Source organism: Danio rerio, chromosome 21, assembly GCF_049306965.1.
Source record: "Danio rerio strain Tuebingen ecotype United States chromosome 21, GRCz12tu, whole genome shotgun sequence".
NCBI lineage: Eukaryota > Metazoa > Chordata > Actinopteri > Cypriniformes > Danionidae > Danio > Danio rerio.
The window spans coordinates 24644740-24663176 of NC_133196.1; the positions used below are offsets into that span (position 1 = coordinate 24644740).

The following is an 18437-nucleotide window of genomic DNA, read 5'->3' on the forward strand; positions in this document are numbered from 1 at the left end:
TGGTGGACTTCTCCTTTTGAAAAATTAACCAATCTCACGACGCACGTCACAATGACCAGTCCACTAATAGGAACGCAAGGATGGTGAAACTCATATGCCACTATTTTTAGCATTATTTGTTTTTATTGATTAAACCATCTAAACATTGAACTGATCACTCTCTGAACATATTATGCTTCAAACATATTATGCTTTAGGAATACATATAAAACATTAACATATGATACATCAAATAAATAAAAAAAGACAATTATAAAAATGTTTAGAATTTATTACTGGATGTACAAATCAGGGGGTGGCACATGGGCTCAGTGGTTGGCACTGTGGCAAGACAGCAAGAGGTCGCTGGTTCAAGTCCCAGCTAGGTCAGTTGGCATTTCTGTGTGGCGTTTGCATGCTTTCCCAATGTTTGCGTGGGTTTCCTCATTTGCTCTAGCTACCCTTCAGTCCAAAGAAATGCTATATGGGTGAATTGAATAAGCTAAATTGGCTGTAGTGTATGTGTGTGAATGCTAGAGTGTATAATTATTTGATTAGATTAAAATATTACCATTACATAAGAAATAAACTATATTAATATGAATATTATACATACTACATATATTAGAAATAAAGTATTTTATAAAAAACTAAATAAAAAATGTGCACACATTTCTAAGTTAAAACGTAAAACTATTCAAATATTTATGTACAATTATCAAATATTTTACAAACGTTTTAAGTAAACAAACAATGCTGGCATCACTCTAATAACTCTTCGTGTTTGTTTTAAAGTGCCTACATGGGCTTAACATGTCTGGCCACTACAGCAAGCAAAACTGCTTTGGCGGAAATTAAACAGGACGCCCAAACCAGCCCACATGCATACGAATTGGCTTGTGCAACTTTAATGCGCACTGACAGGTTAATTACGTCACAATTAACTAAATGCCTAACAGCCGCTCTACTAGTAGCGATGTGATTGAGTTAATAGAGGGGTATGACGTGACCTGTGTTTACCGGTGCCACCGACCCCATTTGACAGAGTAACAGAGAAAGTGGAAGCCTTTGGGCACATTATTCGGGGATATTTTCAGATCTGGGAGAGAAAGTGATGGTGGTGAGGGGGGGGGATGAGGGAACCCAAAAAAGCACTCTTTTCTCTTTCTCGCTGTGCCAAAACACAGCCGTGTTGCTCTATTCCTTTCTCTCGCTCTGTCAAAACTATTTCTGGCTTCCTCTGTGGCCTGGTTCACTGGAGTCACGCCGTGTTCCCACCGAGCAAATCCGCTGTTCTCTCTCCAAAATGGTTTGCATATTTTCCCTGTAACACAAGACTTAAAAAGGACGAGAGGAAATCAAGAGGGAAGGGGGAGCCGTTGCTATTATATCTGGATTTACATGCAGCCAGCTGACGGGACAGTTTAAAGGTGGCCACCGTTTAGACCAGCATCTGCGAAAGCTAAACCAATAATGACAGTGATCATTTTCAGTCGAACTGCCAAGCTGAAGAGTCCTGAAAGCCTAACCTATTCCTCGATAAAGATCTGATTGAGGAGACCCAGGAGCTTTATGGTCAGTTTCCTCATAATAGTTTTGTCAAAGCGCGATACTGAGTCTCACAGCTTCTGCAGAAATACCACAACTTTCCCCCCTCGTCTCATCTCTTCCAGTCAAAGCGTCTCAGCAAATACAGCACTGTGTGGGGTAAAGCGCATCTCTCGGCTAGACATCGTATCAGTGCTTCAGATTGAAATGAGACATGTCTCTTCACACTCTGTAAAAGTCAATACTCCTCATTTAAAATGCACAAAAACACACAAAGGCCTCTTCAGCTGGATTCATGAGTGAATTTTTCATTGCGGTCCCTTGAGATAAGTGATCGTGAAGCTGAAGTCTCTTCAAATTGGGCTGCCCTTTAAAGTAGGTCAGAACTGAGACTCCAGTAGCACTGGGGCTGTGCGTCAACAACAGCACATGATGTTGTTTTTCTCTCAGAGTCCTGGCACCAAACACGAGCGACCATTTCTGCGCCTTAACCAACCTCTCTCCAACTGTCTAAAAGCCCCTGACGTCACAGGCGGCAAACACCTCGCCAGGGAATGCCATCAACACAGATCAGAGTCATTCCAAGAGCCAAACAGTAAAGTTTAGGTATATTACCAGGCCTTTTAATGCCGTTCGTTGCTGCATGAATGGCAATCAAATGCTAAATAATTACAACATGTGAATAACTAGTCGAAATGAACCTGATTTATCACTCTGAAATACGACAGGCTGTACACAAGGCCTCTTTTCTTTCGATCTGCATATCACAGCAGCTGATTTCTCTGACATCAACAGAAGTGAGACGTGTCTACAAAGAGACCCATTGAAGTGGCGGTGTTAGTCTGGAATGAGGCAGGAATCGTGCGGACCATTTAAAACTCAAACAAGTTAACAAAAGTTCTTTTAGCTGGGATTTTAACTCTATTTTAGATGTGCAATTGTTCAAACTGAACAACTGCTTGACTCCAAAATTCTTAATTATTGGTATTGGAAAGCACTTATGTTCATCAAGGCAAAAATACATGAAAATCAGCAATATTATTACAATTGCAATTAAAAATTTTATCATTTAATTTGCTTTAAAATGAGAGCTTTGATGGAAATTATCACACAAGCCTTTAAAAATTATTCTTACATTTTGATTTGGTGACTATCATAGATATTTACATTATATGTCGCCTACGCTATTGTCGTCTATTGGAAAGAATGTGTCAATAGAGCCGCCATTTTAATACAGGGTAGCGCTTCTTTAAAATGAATATGGGAACAAGGTGCAGTGGAGGACTAACTATCCAGAGCCAGAGACATATATACATATATCTATGATCAAGAGTTTTCCCAGTGGTCAGTATGCAAATATTTTTCAAATGACAAAAATTATCATTTTAAATCACTTTTCTACATCCATAAGTGACTGCACCGGCATTGCCGACAAAGAGTGTGTTTTGTGTGCATGGAAATGTATTATACTCCCTCCCTGTTACATTTGATCTGATCCGTGACCTGAAATACACCCCCTCTCCTGCTTTCACTTATAATTCGAAAGGAGGGAGCGCTTCTTTTGTGAATGAATCCCCATTATGAATGACTTGTTCACCGCTACGCATCACTGCAGCATCTTGTTGACATATTTAGTTTACATTGTTTGCTGATTTTATTCAACAAAACTACCATAAGCCTAGAAGTTTGTGCAACTTACTGCTCCTTTACTTTATTGTCAGGGCAGTAAGAGACTGCATTATCAATACTTGATCAGAACAAAAGTTCGTAACAAACAAAAAAGTAAAAAAAAATTCCCAGGGCCTGTATGCGATATCTAGTGTATATATTTATGGGTGACCATGAAACATTTAAGGGAGTTTTCCCACCTGCCCTATTTAGTTCGGCTGAATCGCAGTAGAGTTCGTCTTCCCTCTTGGTGCAGTTGTTTGGGCAGGTGTGAATGTAGCAATCGCACTCGAGTGCACCAAAAATGGAACAAAAAAAGCGTACGCTTTTAAACTAACCCTGGAGTGGTTCGTTTGTGGTGAGAACATAATCCAAACTAGTACAGACCTAACTGCAAAAAGTACTGCGCCTTTATCGACTAATCCAGCTGCCATAGTCCTATGCACTGTGCGTTATGGGATGTGGAGGAAAAATATTTGTTGACAGCGCTTTACAAACAGTTTTAAACAAAAAGAGAGAGGGAAAAACTTATGGATCGTTTGTAATACTTCCGGACGATGACCATGTCGCAGTTTAGCTAAATTAATTCAAGCCTCCTGAAGTGATGTGTGATACAAAATACAATTTGTATAAACAACACTACATGCAAATGTCAATACAACATGCAAAATTGTTTCACATTATATTGTCCTGAGCAAAGATTATTAGTCTTTTTTTTCTTTTACTCTCAAAATATCAGCAGCCATTCAATTGCATTTTATGAATGACCAAAACTATTCTACTGAAAAAAATAATAATTTTCTAGCCCGAGGTTGAGAAAATTAAAGAAAAAATTATTATTTTTTACACTTCTTAATTATAAATAATTAATTTAAATATATAAAACCAAATACACAAGCATGCTACTCATACTGTACATGAAGTGTCTCTGGTGCCTTTGAGAGGAGCAAAAATAAACACATACACACTACAGTACATACAGGTGGGTGGAAAAATCTGTCTTTCTCTTTAATAGGCAAAATGAAACAAATTCAATATTCTATCAGTCAGGACTCATTCCATTGTTCCTAATTTTGTTGCCGTTTTGTTATTGCCATGATATTCAATCAGTGCGGCATCTGATTTTTCCATGAATGGCTTTTGTTTGGTCATCGGCAATTCTCCTGATAGCGTTACAGGAAATGACCGCTGCTCCCTGAACTTCAGCCTTTTGCCAGACAAGCTGCCAACTTGAAAACTGAGACCTGGATGTTTACAACGACAAGAAAACTTTGTCCACTGTAAACACCACCACCATGCCAACAGCTGTTAACTATTTATAAAGAGGGCACAACTAGCGAGTTACACATCCACTAGGGCTGGTGTGGGGGCAGAGATGTGGTTTTGGGCTTGTTAAATAACACTGTTAGCATAACGTAAGCAGGAGTAAAATCAGACTTGGCTTCGTATCAGGGCTTTGGAAGCTGGCTTGTCACTGTGATCTTACTAACAGTGGGAGATAACAAGGTGAAATGTAAACATTTCCTGTTGTGGCCTTTACACCATCTCTGAGAAAGCTTCAGAAACCACCCTCGGTGCGTAGCAAAACATGGACGCTTGCGTGTCATGGCTAGTGTTCAGGAAAAAAAAAAAAAAACATGAATCCGCAGACATAAAAACTCCCTATAACCCTCTTCAAGTCTATCTAGGCTGTGAAAATGAAGCATATGGGTGAGCATATTGAGGGATTGTGGGAAAAAAAGCCAGCGTATCAAACTAGCCATGCGTTATAGCACATTTAAAATATAAGCCTGGTAGCCACAGGGGAGGCTGGCCTCACTGCTGTTCAGGTCCCTGGCAGGAAGACAAGTTTCACTGCCCATTTTTTTTTACTCCAGACTCCAAATCTATATTTAGCCAGGCTTTTCCACTGGTACGCCTTTTTCTGATCGTTAGCCCTGTTTAACCCCTATTTACAACGGGCCCCATATTGGTCAAGGCTCTCGGGAGGCCCAGTCAGCGAGGGCACGGCAAGCCTTTTACGCATGTCTGTCAAACAACACAAAGTGCACCCAAGCAGCTCCAAGGCCAGGACAGGATATTCATCATATATTCACTGTGATTCTGCAAGAAAGTGAATACTGCTCAATTTAGTGCGTTTCAATAGCAATTAAGTTTACTAAAGACCATCTTTAGATTACCATTAAGAAGTAATAGTTGTTTAAATAGCAGCAATTGTTTCAGTAGCAAAAACGCTAATCAAATAAATATTGAAAATGTTCAACTGTTCATGTAATCTTGCAGTGCCGTTTTCCGAGTTCTGGTAAGTTGTTAAGGTTTTTTAATATATAGATGACATGCCTACAATATTTTTCATTAGTGATAATACTGACACAGTTGTGATTTAGACTATTTGAACTACAATAAGGGAAAATGTCCGCTTAAAGACAACTCTCATGTGGAGAATGAAATCACATGCCTTGCTCAGGTGTGAGTTTTTCACAGACTTCATCAGTGTAAAAATTGTGATAATTCTGTGGGTCTTGTCTATCAAATCTGATCTTTATTTAAGGTTTTCTATTGGATTGTAATCAGGTGATTGACTAGGCCATTCTACAGCTTGATTTTCTTTCTCTGAAAGCATTTGAGAGTTACCTTGGCTGTGTTTTGGATCCTTGTCTTGCTGAAATGTCCACCCTGGTTTCATTTTTATCTTTCTGCTAATATAGATGCTGAACTGAATCAGGTGATATTAATTTACAATACAATACAATAATTTACAATAGGTTTGTTTTCTTTGCATATATGCAAATATGTATTTCTTTAGTTATCAACATCTACTAGTGAAAATTTCACTATACACACACACACACACACACACACACACACACACACACACACACACACACACACACACACACACACACACACACACACACACACACACACACACACACACACACACACACACACACACACACACACACACACACACTAAAATTAATTAATTAATTATAATTAATTAATTTATATTTATTTATTTTAATTTTTTTTTTTTTTTTTTTTGCAGCAGCAGGATTATAGTTTTCGCCCCTGGTGTGAATGGGTTTAGGCAAGTGTAAATTTTTCCCATAAATCAACAAAAAATCCTGACTGAGTGATTGATTTAGTAAACGTGCCAACAACGTGACTTTATGATTTTATTGTTTAGATTATTTAATTACAGTTGTTGTTTATTTTTTATTTTTTTGGTTAAATTATCCAAGAGGTATAGTGTAGTACCATATAAAAAAATCTGGTGTTGATAAAAATCTTTTGGATCATTGTCTTGCTGATATGTTTGTTATTATTGTAAAATATTATTATTGTTTTGTATAATTTTTCATGTTTTTTAGGTACTTTTTTAAATTCCACTTTTACAAATGAAATCTACTGGCATTTAACTTAAATCCACACCTAATAAATTCAGAGAAATTTAGAATTTAGGTGTTTTATTCCAGAATCTCCGAATGTACATTAAAGTAAAAAGTTTGACAATTGACTACTGCACGATCGTTTGAAGCCTTCACATTCTCTACACATCCATCCAAATCACAGTTGATGCTGAGACCTAAAGCCATTTCGGTTTACAACAGTGATTAAGGATGTGAATTTTGAACACTGACTCATGTCATTCTGACAACCATTCGACAAACCTTCGTTCAAGTGTGTCCACTTACTTATAAAAGGTTTAATTCAACACTCTGAACTATTGACTGCACATTTTAAGCATGTCAATCTCAAGCACCTCCTGAAGGTGGTTCAAGGCCACATGGGTGGGATGAATGCTTCAGCGAAACACAAAATGGGCACACAGTCACAACCGCAATGCATTAACGGCGCTTTCTATACCCAGAGTGATCTAAGCAAGCCAGACTGTTAGGCTGTGGAGTGCGAGACACATTTGTGCTAGAACATTCTCCCAAGGGCAGATAGCGAGTGCTGTCTGGAAAGTGAGGAGTCACAGTATGGCAGTGTACCGAGGACCACATGCATCGGGACAGAGGTCATCATATCAGGGTCAGGCACACGAGCACATACCCCACTCGGGTTGCCATCAAGAATGTAAACGGAAACCTGAGAGGAGTTCTTACATTGTTTTGAAGGCACCTAATATACAAAGAGATCAAACCAAGCTTGACCTAATTTCCACAAATTTCTGGTGCTTTTACTCAAGACTGCATTTTTTTTTTAATAAAAAATATAGTAAAAAGACTACCTGAGAAATATGACTATTCATAATACCTAACTAATAACAATTAATGTGTCTAAAATATGATTTATTCCTGTGATGATAAATTTTCCGTCAATAAATCTTTCAGAAATCAGTACAATATGCACATTTGCTGCTTTTTATTGCATTGCATTTCAGTTTATGTTGAAAATTGTAGTGTTGCTTAATGTTTTTGAGAACTTGAGTACCCTTGCCCCAAACTTTAGAACAGTAGTGTATATAAAGCTATGAGAGAAAATATATTTGTTGAGACCACTAGGAAAAAAAAAATCTTAGTTTCTCTAGAGTAACAATTTATATGTATGCTATAATTCTAATTTCTGTGTTTGAGTACATAAGGATGTAAACAGAGGGAGAAACTGGAGGTTTTCCTGGCCGACCACAACATTGTTTTGAGGGCACCTAATAAACAAACAGATCCAACCATGCCTGACCATGGCTGCCCTGTTTCCCAAAGCCAAAAATGGGTCTGCATAGAATGTCAAGCAGGCATGCATGTGCGTAATTGTCGGGGATGCTTGCCAGCTTTACCCCATACCTGCTGGGGTGGTTTGCCTTTCACTTCTTCCAGTAAATGTTCATGTGTCATCATGTGTCCTAGAGAAGTGACTGGACTAAACTCCTCAAACACATGATTGTCACCGAAGCTTTATGCGTTTATAAATAACCGAAGCAGCTGATTGTTTACTATGCTTCACCAGTAAACAGATACAAGCTAACCTTACTTCCTAGAACCCAAACGAGATACAATTTGATTTAGACTGTGTATTGCGTTACTTGCTCTGTAAATATAAATCAATTATTTAAAAGATATTTTAGAAAGCACGCGCACTAAACACTAAGCTACAGATAAAACAGTTCCTAAATGCCGGGTTATAATATATAACTAAAACTATAAAACCAAAATTAGCATTTTTTGTATGTATTATATGTATAAAATATTGTATTTATTAGGGATGTGATGAAATCTCGGGATACGAGATCACACACGTGAGATTTCTCGTTGTGGTGAAACGTTTTCTAGTGAGTTGTGATGTTATGATGGAGCGTGAGGGTGAATTTAGCACTGGAGATTGCTTTGCACACACCTGAAAGGCTGGCCTCGGAGTTGTGCGTCACTGGTTTGGGGTGGGTGAGTGTGACACAGCCAATTTTTTCTTCATCAGAGTTCAAGGGTTGCCGCGTGCAAAAGCAAAGGCTGCTATAACTGCAGCCACACACATTAACCACGGCACATAACATACGATGGAATGGCACTAGACGCTAATCAGTCGCATTATTGAAATGCAGTACAGACATTTAAATGACGTTATTAAACTATTACCATTGTGAAGGACATTTAGCTGCATTTTGTGACAAGACAGACACACTCAGCTGTTTGGCACTTCTCTGCACCCGTCAAGTCAGTAAAGGACCACAGACACACATCTCTGAGTGCGTGCGCACACGCACACGCACACGCACACACACACGCACGCACACACGCGATTTTTGATTTTCCATTCATGTATTTATGTAATTTATTATATATTTATTTAAAAATATGGTCCCACTTTATATTAGGTGGCCTTAACTACTATGTATTTGCATCAAAATATAGATACAATGTACTTACTCTGTTTATAATGCATTAAAAAACGCTTCTTGTAATCTCAAGGTGAGATATGGGTAGGCTTAGGAACAGGTTTGGAGGTATGGGTAAGTTTAAGAGTGAGCTAAGGTCACTCAAGACAGCAGTGTAAATACAAATGTAATTACAGATGCAATTGCATGCAGGAATTTAATCAATGATAAGTACAATGTAATAACCTGTGTTTACACAATAAGTACATTGTAACAAATGATTAAGTTTAGTGTAAATACATAATAGATAAGGCAACCTTATATAAAGTGGGACCAAAAATATTCTTATATTTATCTTGTAGCAAAATATGAACCTGATTAATTGTTATATAGTCTCACACAAAACAATACATAATTAGTCAAGCTCTCATTTGCCAACATGCTAAATATATAATCACAAGCAATATATTCAACATTTCCCATTTGTAAATTGATTAAAAAACAACAGATTGACGATATTCAAACTAGATATATTAATATTCCCTTTTCAAAATACACTATAATCAAAACAGACCAACCTCTGAACACATATAAAATGCAAACAAAATATGAATCACTTTCATTTAGAATCTGGACCAGCACATGAAAAGACAAATCTAAATGCACAACTGAATATAGGACATTTGAGTGTGTTTGATGTGTGCATCAGTGTTTGTTTCACACCTGTGTGGATCTGCCGGTGGGCCTCCAGAGCATCTTCTTTCTGGAACTGAGCTCCACACTGGTCACAGACGATGGCTTTCTCACCAGCTACAAGACACAAACAGAAAAAAAAACAAAGCTAAAATTATTCAATCTACATCCTTCTGTGGGTCTTCAGGTTGTGCATGGTGTCATATCTCTTTTCCCAATCCCAGAAATAGTTAAAACGATTTGGGGCTTGTTAGTTAGAAGTCTGCTGGATTCACTTCAAATGAAACTTGCTGGCAAAAACAGTGTTTACAATGTGTTTCCGAGGATATGTATGCCAAACGCTGATCTTCTGTGCACCGTTCAGTGTAAGCCATGCATCATAACAGGGATTTAGCATTCAAGGCACACTTGAACTAAAAATCACACAAACGCTGTCAAACAAAAGCCTAAAAAGAAAATAAAAGCCAGCCATGCATTTGACATCTGAATGTTCAGATGTTGCAATAGGCCATTAAGAGGAACTGCAAGACCACAGGATGCCAATTCACCATCTGATCCAGAAATTAGAATTAAGAAACCGTAAACATTACTGCATTTACACTGTCTTTTTTTTAATGTATAACAAATCTGTCACTTTACTGTGTTGTGTCTAAATCTTACCACCTTCATAAGTTCAACAGGAAGTCTGAGCTCAGATAAAAAAAAAAAAACATGCTAAAGTCCATTTCACAACCAGTGTTAAGTTACAAAACATACTGTACTCTCAGGCAGTGGGAAACAGTCGTTTCTTTTTTTTTTTTTGCAGATGATGCCACTCAGCAAAAACTTTTACATTTGGCACAAACAAGTTCCTCTAAACAGATCAAGAAATCAAACATCACCATTACCAGTGGTCACATTATACCACTGAATGTTGCAGATAATCAGAAATTAGCACAGATAAACTGCTAACTTTTGGTGTATTCATAGTCAATAGATGAGAGCAACAAAAATGAATCACTTTAACTCCCAAACTCTCCAAAAAGTTTAAACTGTGTCTCTCTATAGCAGAGTCAAGCAATCCTGCTTGGGTGGTTCCACATTTCAGTCAAGACCAAGATGGACAACCTTGCTTAAAATTAGATAAGAACTTAACTGCAAATTTAAATTATGGAAGTAAAACATTTAATTGAAAGACAAATAACAGATAGTGGATGAATAAAATAGTAGATTCATAAAATAGATAAAATTATATGGTTTAAATAATAATAATAAAAAAAACTATAGATTGCCAAGAGATGGACAACATGACTGAATTATAAACAGAATAGTGCAATGATAGATATATAAAACAGATGGTTAGAAAGAATGAGAGAACATTAGACAATGACATTAAAAACAAATAAAAATAGACAGAACGATATAAAACAATAAATAAAATGATAGAACTTTAGATAGACAGAAATAATGACAGACAGACAGACAGAATGATAGAACAATGGACGGACGGACGGACAGATGGACAGACAGACAGACAGACAGACAGACAGACAGACAGACAGACAGACAGACAGACAGACAGACAGACAGACAGACAGACAGACAGACAGACAGACAGACAGACAGACAGACAGACAGACAGACAGACAGACAGACAGACAGACAGACAGACAGACAGACAGATAGATAGATAGATAGATAGATAGATAGATAGATAGATAGATAGATAGATAGATAGATAGATAGATAGATAGATAGATAGATTGATATAAGACAGAGAGACAGATATTGGCCAGTGCTAGTGTTGAGCAGGTATCACATCTGGCCGTGGAGCAGGAAGTTCCTGGAACTTAAGTAGCTTGAGATGGAGGACCAGCGGGACATTGATCACCACCTTAAGTGGCAGAGAGGGAGAAGGCAGACCTTAAAACCCACCCCACAACATAAACGGCAGCTTATTGAAGCAGGTCATTATCTCACAGGGGGTGACACATCCAGCCACCCAGCAGGAGTGAGCTTCCAGAGCCGGCAAAAGTCATGGAATTAAAGTGATAAATTCTAGCCTCTCCCTTTGATCAATAGCAACTTTCCTGTTAAGCACGGCAAAAAGAAGAAAAAAAAAAAACAGTGTGAAAGAAAAACACCTCCCTCAGATTTGGCAGTGCTCATAACCCACTTTTAAACCCCTTCCCACCTAAATAAAAAGGGAAAGGAAGACCAGTGCTAGAAATAACTGCCTCTCCAGCAAAAAAGAAACAACAACATTGAAGAAAAAAAAAACTGGCTATAAAAGAATCGCTCTCTAGAAACTCCCACTTCCTCACTCCTTCTCTTGGAGTTGCCACAGCAATGGTGAACCTGACATAATGGGCCCTTACACAACTGTGGCTCCCAATAAGTAGAGGAGAGGTGCCACGTGCCCGTTCCTTTTTCACTTCCCTCCTATGAACACAAGCGAAACCCTGGGATTTACAGTTTCAGCCGCCTCAGTCGGTCATGTTTGCCTCGGCCGCACAAGCATGAATAAAATGATGCGAGTGCAAGCGGAGCCTTTATGGGAGCTGCAGCAAACATCCAGCGTCAGATTACCCAGCAGTGGAGCCGCACTGCCTTTGTTGATGAGTCCCTGAAGAGAGTGATACTAGAGCACAGCTGTAATGGAAAGACCTGTGAACAAGCACATTGTCTAATGCTATAAAGGTGGATTCTCATCACACGCTCTGATCAGACGCCTCCCTCCCCTTGTCGCTCGGAAGCGGGAACATGAGTAGACAAATACAGCGCAAACAAAAACATACCCTTGCTGTTCGGTGAGCCTACACAAATGCGTTATATAAGACAGCACACTCAGTACCAAAAAAAAAAAAGGCAAAAAAAAAATCCATATAAAAAGGAAAAACAGTGCCGTCAGAACAATGAGTAAAGACAGCATGCTCTCCCGTTTCCTTTAGCGGTAACGAGCTGTGCTGTACAGTTTTATTTACACTATCCTCTTATCAGTCACAGAACAGTACGGAGACTGCCAATTGGAAAGGACAGCCAGGAACTGTGTGTTCCCTCATTCGACTAGATGTGTACCGCAGGCAGAACAATTTCTGTATCAACCAAGACAAAAATGCTGGGTGACTGCCAGATCCCGCTCATAAAAATGCACACGTTCACGCAAGCACGCCAGTTGTGGACGCGCGGATGAGTATATTTGTGCAGCGCTGTCAGTCTGATGCAGGCCTCCAGACTCAGACAATGACTAGGGAGATAGTGGTTCCTCAAATGAAGCATTTCGGAGCCAACTCACCTTAGCTGCCAAATTGCAGAACCGCTTGGTACTGATGGTAGTCAGAAGTTCTGCTGTTAGTGCATGTATGATCCAAATATTACAGCCTTTGTACATTAGTGTTGCAGGTCACTGAAGTATTGGTGTGTACACTGGAGTGTGTAAACATTTTATAATAATACTGTAGTTCAATGGTGCCCGACTACCAGACCTTTTTGTGAGGGCCTCACAAAAAAAAAATAATAATAATAATTATTATCATTTTATTTATTATCTGAGTCTAAACAATCTTTTATTTTGAAAAATATTTCATTTTGAAAAACTACAGTATTCTTTGGTTACATCTTGGTCACTTCAGCGCCAAAATTTAACCCACAAGCATCAAAATGAGAAAGAAACAGACGTCCCACAAGCATCAAAATGAGAAAGAAACAGACGTCTTTGTGTGCGAAGAGAAAAAGATTCAGTGTAGGACGCACCAATTGCCAAGGAATGAATCTGCAACTCTTTTGTCGACAAATCGGGTAACAAATCTACCTTTCTTTCTTTCTTTCTTTCTTTCTTTCTTTCTTTCTTTCTTTCTTTCTTTCCATCCATCAATTATTCCATTCATCCATCTATCATTCCATCCATCCATCCATTTATCATTCCATCCATCCATCCATCCATCCATCATTCCATCAATCTTTCCATCCAACAATCTATTTATCACTCCATCCATCCGTTCATCCATCCATTCATCATTTCATCCATCGATCCATCCATTCATTTATCACTCCATTTATCCATCCATCCACCTTTCCATCCATCCATCCATCCATCCATCCATCCATCCATCCTTCAATCCATCTATCACTCCAACCATCCTCCATCCATTTATCATTCAATCTATTTATCTTTCCATCTATCCATCATTCCATCATTCCATCCATCCATCCATCCATCCATTCATCCATCCATCCACTTTTCATTCCATCCATCCATCCATCCCACTATCCATCCATACATCAATCCATCCATCATTCAATCTATCCTTTACTCCAATCCATCTATTCATTTATCATTCCATCCATCTATCCATCCATCCATCCATCCATCCATCCATCCATCCATCCATCCATCCATCCATCTATCATTCAATCCATCTATCACTCCATCAATCCAACCATCCATTTATTATGCCATCTATTTATCACTCGATCCATCCATCCATTCCTCCATCATTACGTCAATTTATCATTAAATCCATCCAACCATTTATCCTTCTATCTATCACTCCATTCATCCATCCATCCATCCATCCATCCATCCATCCATCCATCCATCAATTTATCACTCCATCCATCTATCCATCCATCCACCCATCCATCCATCTATCACTCCATTCATCCATCCATCACTCCTTCCATCTATTATCTATCAATCCATCTATTATTCCATCCATCCGTCATTACATCAATTCATTTATCACTCCATTCATCACTCTAAACATCCATCCATCCATCGCTCCATCAATTTATCCATCAATCCATCCATCTATCATTCCATCCATCCATTTATTCCATCCATCCATCACTCTATCAATCCATCCATCCATTTATCATTCCATCTATTTATCATTCCATCCATCCATCCATCATTCCATCTATCCATCCATTTATCATTCGGACTATTTATCATGCCATCCATTCATCAATCCATCCATCCATCCATCCATCCGACTATTTATCAATCCATCCATCCATTCATCCATCCATCCATCCATCCATCCATCCATCCATCCATCCATCCATCCATCCATCCATCCATCCATCCATCCATCCATCCATCCATCCATGCCAATGAGAATGACTAAAACAATAAATAAAAACATCTCTCCAAATCATTCCAATGACTCAAGGTAACAGTTGGCTGTAAATTTTCAATCAGACCTAATTGAAAAATGATTCACAGTTCAGTGAGGGAGTCAGTGGTAAACACAAAGGCTTAAAAAATGATTCACAGAGTAAATGAGCCCGATTCAAACCACTAATGCCATTGGGAGTCTGCTTAATGAATCGTTTAAATTGAATCATTAAAAAGAACCATTCATAAGAGTCATTTGTTTGCAAATAAGCCATCGCGGCAAAAGAGAGTGCACTCTTGAAAACGTGATTAACCAAGGCCACCTTACGAGACGATATCTGATGAAGAGAGATTTCCAGCAACAGGCCTAGATTGTAGATTTCAGTTTGTAATCGTACAAGCAGACATGCAGCTAGAGAAATAGAGCAGCACAGATTGAATTTCCAGACACTATACAGTAGATTACGCTCTACTATCAGAAAATGAAAGAAGTCAGCTGGTTAATATTTATATAGCCTTCACAGAGAACAGAAAGAATAGCAAAGGAGATAAACACTGAGGATATCTAGGCTTCTTCTGATAGTTTCACGGTCTGGTGCGCAGACAGAGGACGTCTCGGGACAGACCAAAGCAGACAAATATTGACTTGCTAAACACACTTTCACATCAAAGACGCTTCTAAATTTATCTGCTCGAAATGAGCACAGTGTTGCACATTCATTCACTTGTTTTTTAGCCCGCTTTAAAGCTCTTAATCCATTTTGCCTGCAGACCAATTTATCTGGCCAGCAGGTCACACTCTGTTCTGCATTTATTTTTCCCTCTTTCACTGTAGACTCCATCGTTTCAGCTGTCTAGTTGCAGATATACTCAGGGCATTTCAGTTCACAAAGATGCACATACACAACAACCTATCAGTAGCATACAGACGGATGCTTCTCCAAACCAAACGCAGAACAAAGCAAATATGAGCGACAGGAAAATGTTTGCGTATGACCCTGGTGTGTGGCGGTTTGACCCGTCCACTGCAACAAAAGGTGAAAGGTTCCATGTGTTTTCCTCTTCCTTTCTCGCCTCGTTTTTTTTTTTTTTTTTTTTGTCTCCTTAAATTATGACTCTGGGCAGCCTTCCCGAGAGTATGGAGAGAGGACAAAGGGCTTTCAGAAGTGGAGGAAACAGGAGCTGGGCTGGGAAGGAACCTGTAGGTTTAGCCTGGTGTGAAGTGGCAGGAAATGAGTGGAGCCTCTCACTGGCATCTCTAGATTGGTTTGCCTATGTTTAAGCTATCACTAAACTTGAAATGGGAATTTTAGAATTGCTGGCCACTGTATTGATGCCAGCACGAGCACACACACACACACACACACACTCTCATGCCAGGTGATGCTGGTCACCATCCACCTGTACTAGAAAAGTATGTACAATATGGAGTCGATCTTGGTTTTGAAATACTTTGGCAACACTTTAGGATAAGGTCTAATATTCAAGAATTACTCAATTCACCCAAAAATTAGGTCTCCATTTACTCCCCCTTTACTTGTTTTAACCATTATGAGTGTCTTTGTTTTGTTAAACACAAAAGAAGATGTTTTGAGGAATGCTGCAACCATGGACTTCCACAGCATTTGTTTTTCTTATATGTGTATCTTACATGTGTAGATCTATTTGTCTATCTAATGAATTTTATTGTTCCTAACATTCATCGTTCATGTTAACTAATGTGGCAAACTCCTTTTAAAGATATATCTGACGAATAACCAAAACGTAAGACCATGGATGCATCATATTAGATTAATAATTAATGCCCGAGTACTGGATATGCAGAATTATGCTGGCAACTTTGCTTTGCGTTTTAAGCATCTTGTTACAGAAGTGTTAGATTTTAAAAACCGCATTACTTGGCAAATTGTTCATGCAACAAACATTCTGGTCAATGCTGTCAATTCTTAGTCATAAATGCAGGAGAATAAGTGCTCCTCGAGAAGTTTGTACGTACAGAGAGAAAGAAAGGGCAAGAAATGATCTGCCTTTGCTCTGCTTCCTGATCAATACCTGTGAGGTCGGCTGAAAACAGAGCGATACCTTGAGCTCTTTTTTATTTATCACTGGAGAACCTGAGAGTCTGACCATGCCGTGAACCCTTTCCCCAAACGACCACCGAAACTTCAACCAACCACTGGATTCGACAATTGAGCTGTCTTTACAGTGCTGTAAATGCCTTTACTGCTGGCGCAGAGCAGTGGGAGGCCGGTTCTGCTCTTTCCTTATTTGCCTTTCATGAGCAGGGAGGGTGAATCCAGGTCTTGAAATATAATTGGATGGGTAGACATCAATTTAAAAGTGGTTTTGTAGAAAGCTAGTAGCCTGATATAGATTTCAAGTGGTCCAGATGAGATGTAAGTTCAAAGAAAACAAAACTAACAAAAATACAAAACAAACTACATATTTTATATTGTTGGACCAGTTGAACTGATTGGCCAAAGCAAAAGCAGAATAAAATCAAAAACAAACAAACAAAAAACAAAGCAAAACAATAGTTTATACTATGGGCCTAGTTAAGCTAATGGACAAAAAAAAAAAAAAAACACCAAACGAAGACAAAAACAACAAACAACTAAACTGAGATTAAAAAATATAAATACCAAAATAAAAACAAACAAAAACAAAACTGAGAGAAATAAGACCACAAAAACCACAATATAAATATAAAACAAATCGCAACAAAACAAAAACCAAACAGACAAAAAAAAAACTGACACAAAAACAAAAAAATAAATAAATAACAAAATAAAAACAAACAAAAAAACAAACAAAAATTGACCAATATAAACACAAAAAACACAATATAAACAAATCAAACAAACATAAAACAAAAAAATTACAACAAAACAAAATCACAACAAAAAACAACAACAACTAAACAGACACAACAAAAACAAAATTGAGACCAATAAAACACAAAAACCACAATATAAACAAAACAAACAAACAAACAAACAAACATCACACAAATCACAACAAGAATTAAACACAAAACAAAAACAAAACAAAAAAAAATTATCACAAAACAAAACGTACACCTCACGCTCAAAAAAAATTAAAACAGAGCACAATAAAAAGAACCAAAGTCACTTGATAGCCAATAAGTAGCTAAATGGGTTTCAAGTCAGATATGAAAGTGGATATGAAAACCACTTGAAGAGGTGAAAAAAAAATTCCCAGGCCTACACATTTTAAATCACGCTTCTGAGTACTTAAAGCAATCTTGAGCCTCGACAGCGATGTGATAAATGTTAACCACTAACTGACAAATGCTGCTAAAACAGTCAAAAGAACAGTACAGAAGTGCTAGACAGGCTGCACATAGTTAACAGAGCCCATGTATGCTCCACAGGTCAATAACCTGTAAAGATTTAACATTTAGTGCCCATTATTTCCTGCTTTCAAGTCACACATTGTCAAAAGCACTCTCTAGTTTATTAAGGCCCAGACCAGGAGAGTGGGGGACGGGTGACGGGCTACACAGCACGACGTATGGGACAGACACACAGTACAGGTCATTATTAAACCGCTCCACACTTAACACAGGCATGTGATAGAGGGGTGTTAAGTCTTCCAAAAAAAAGTCTGGTTTTC

General features: G+C 38.3%; 1 protein-coding gene across 7 annotated transcripts in view; it reads right to left on the minus strand.

Annotated features, from left to right (window-relative positions):
• zbtb16a (zinc finger and BTB domain containing 16a) overlaps nt 1–18437 on the minus strand; it is a 148041-nt gene that overhangs the window by 43925 nt on the left and 85679 nt on the right. For 4 of the 7 annotated variants that reach the window (XM_009295291.5, XM_073934254.1, XM_073934253.1 and 1 more), the window contains 1 exon segment: nt 9734–9820. In XM_009295291.5, the coding sequence (XP_009293566.1) occupies nt 9734–9820 (87 nt within the window). 7 annotated transcript variants of the gene reach the window in all.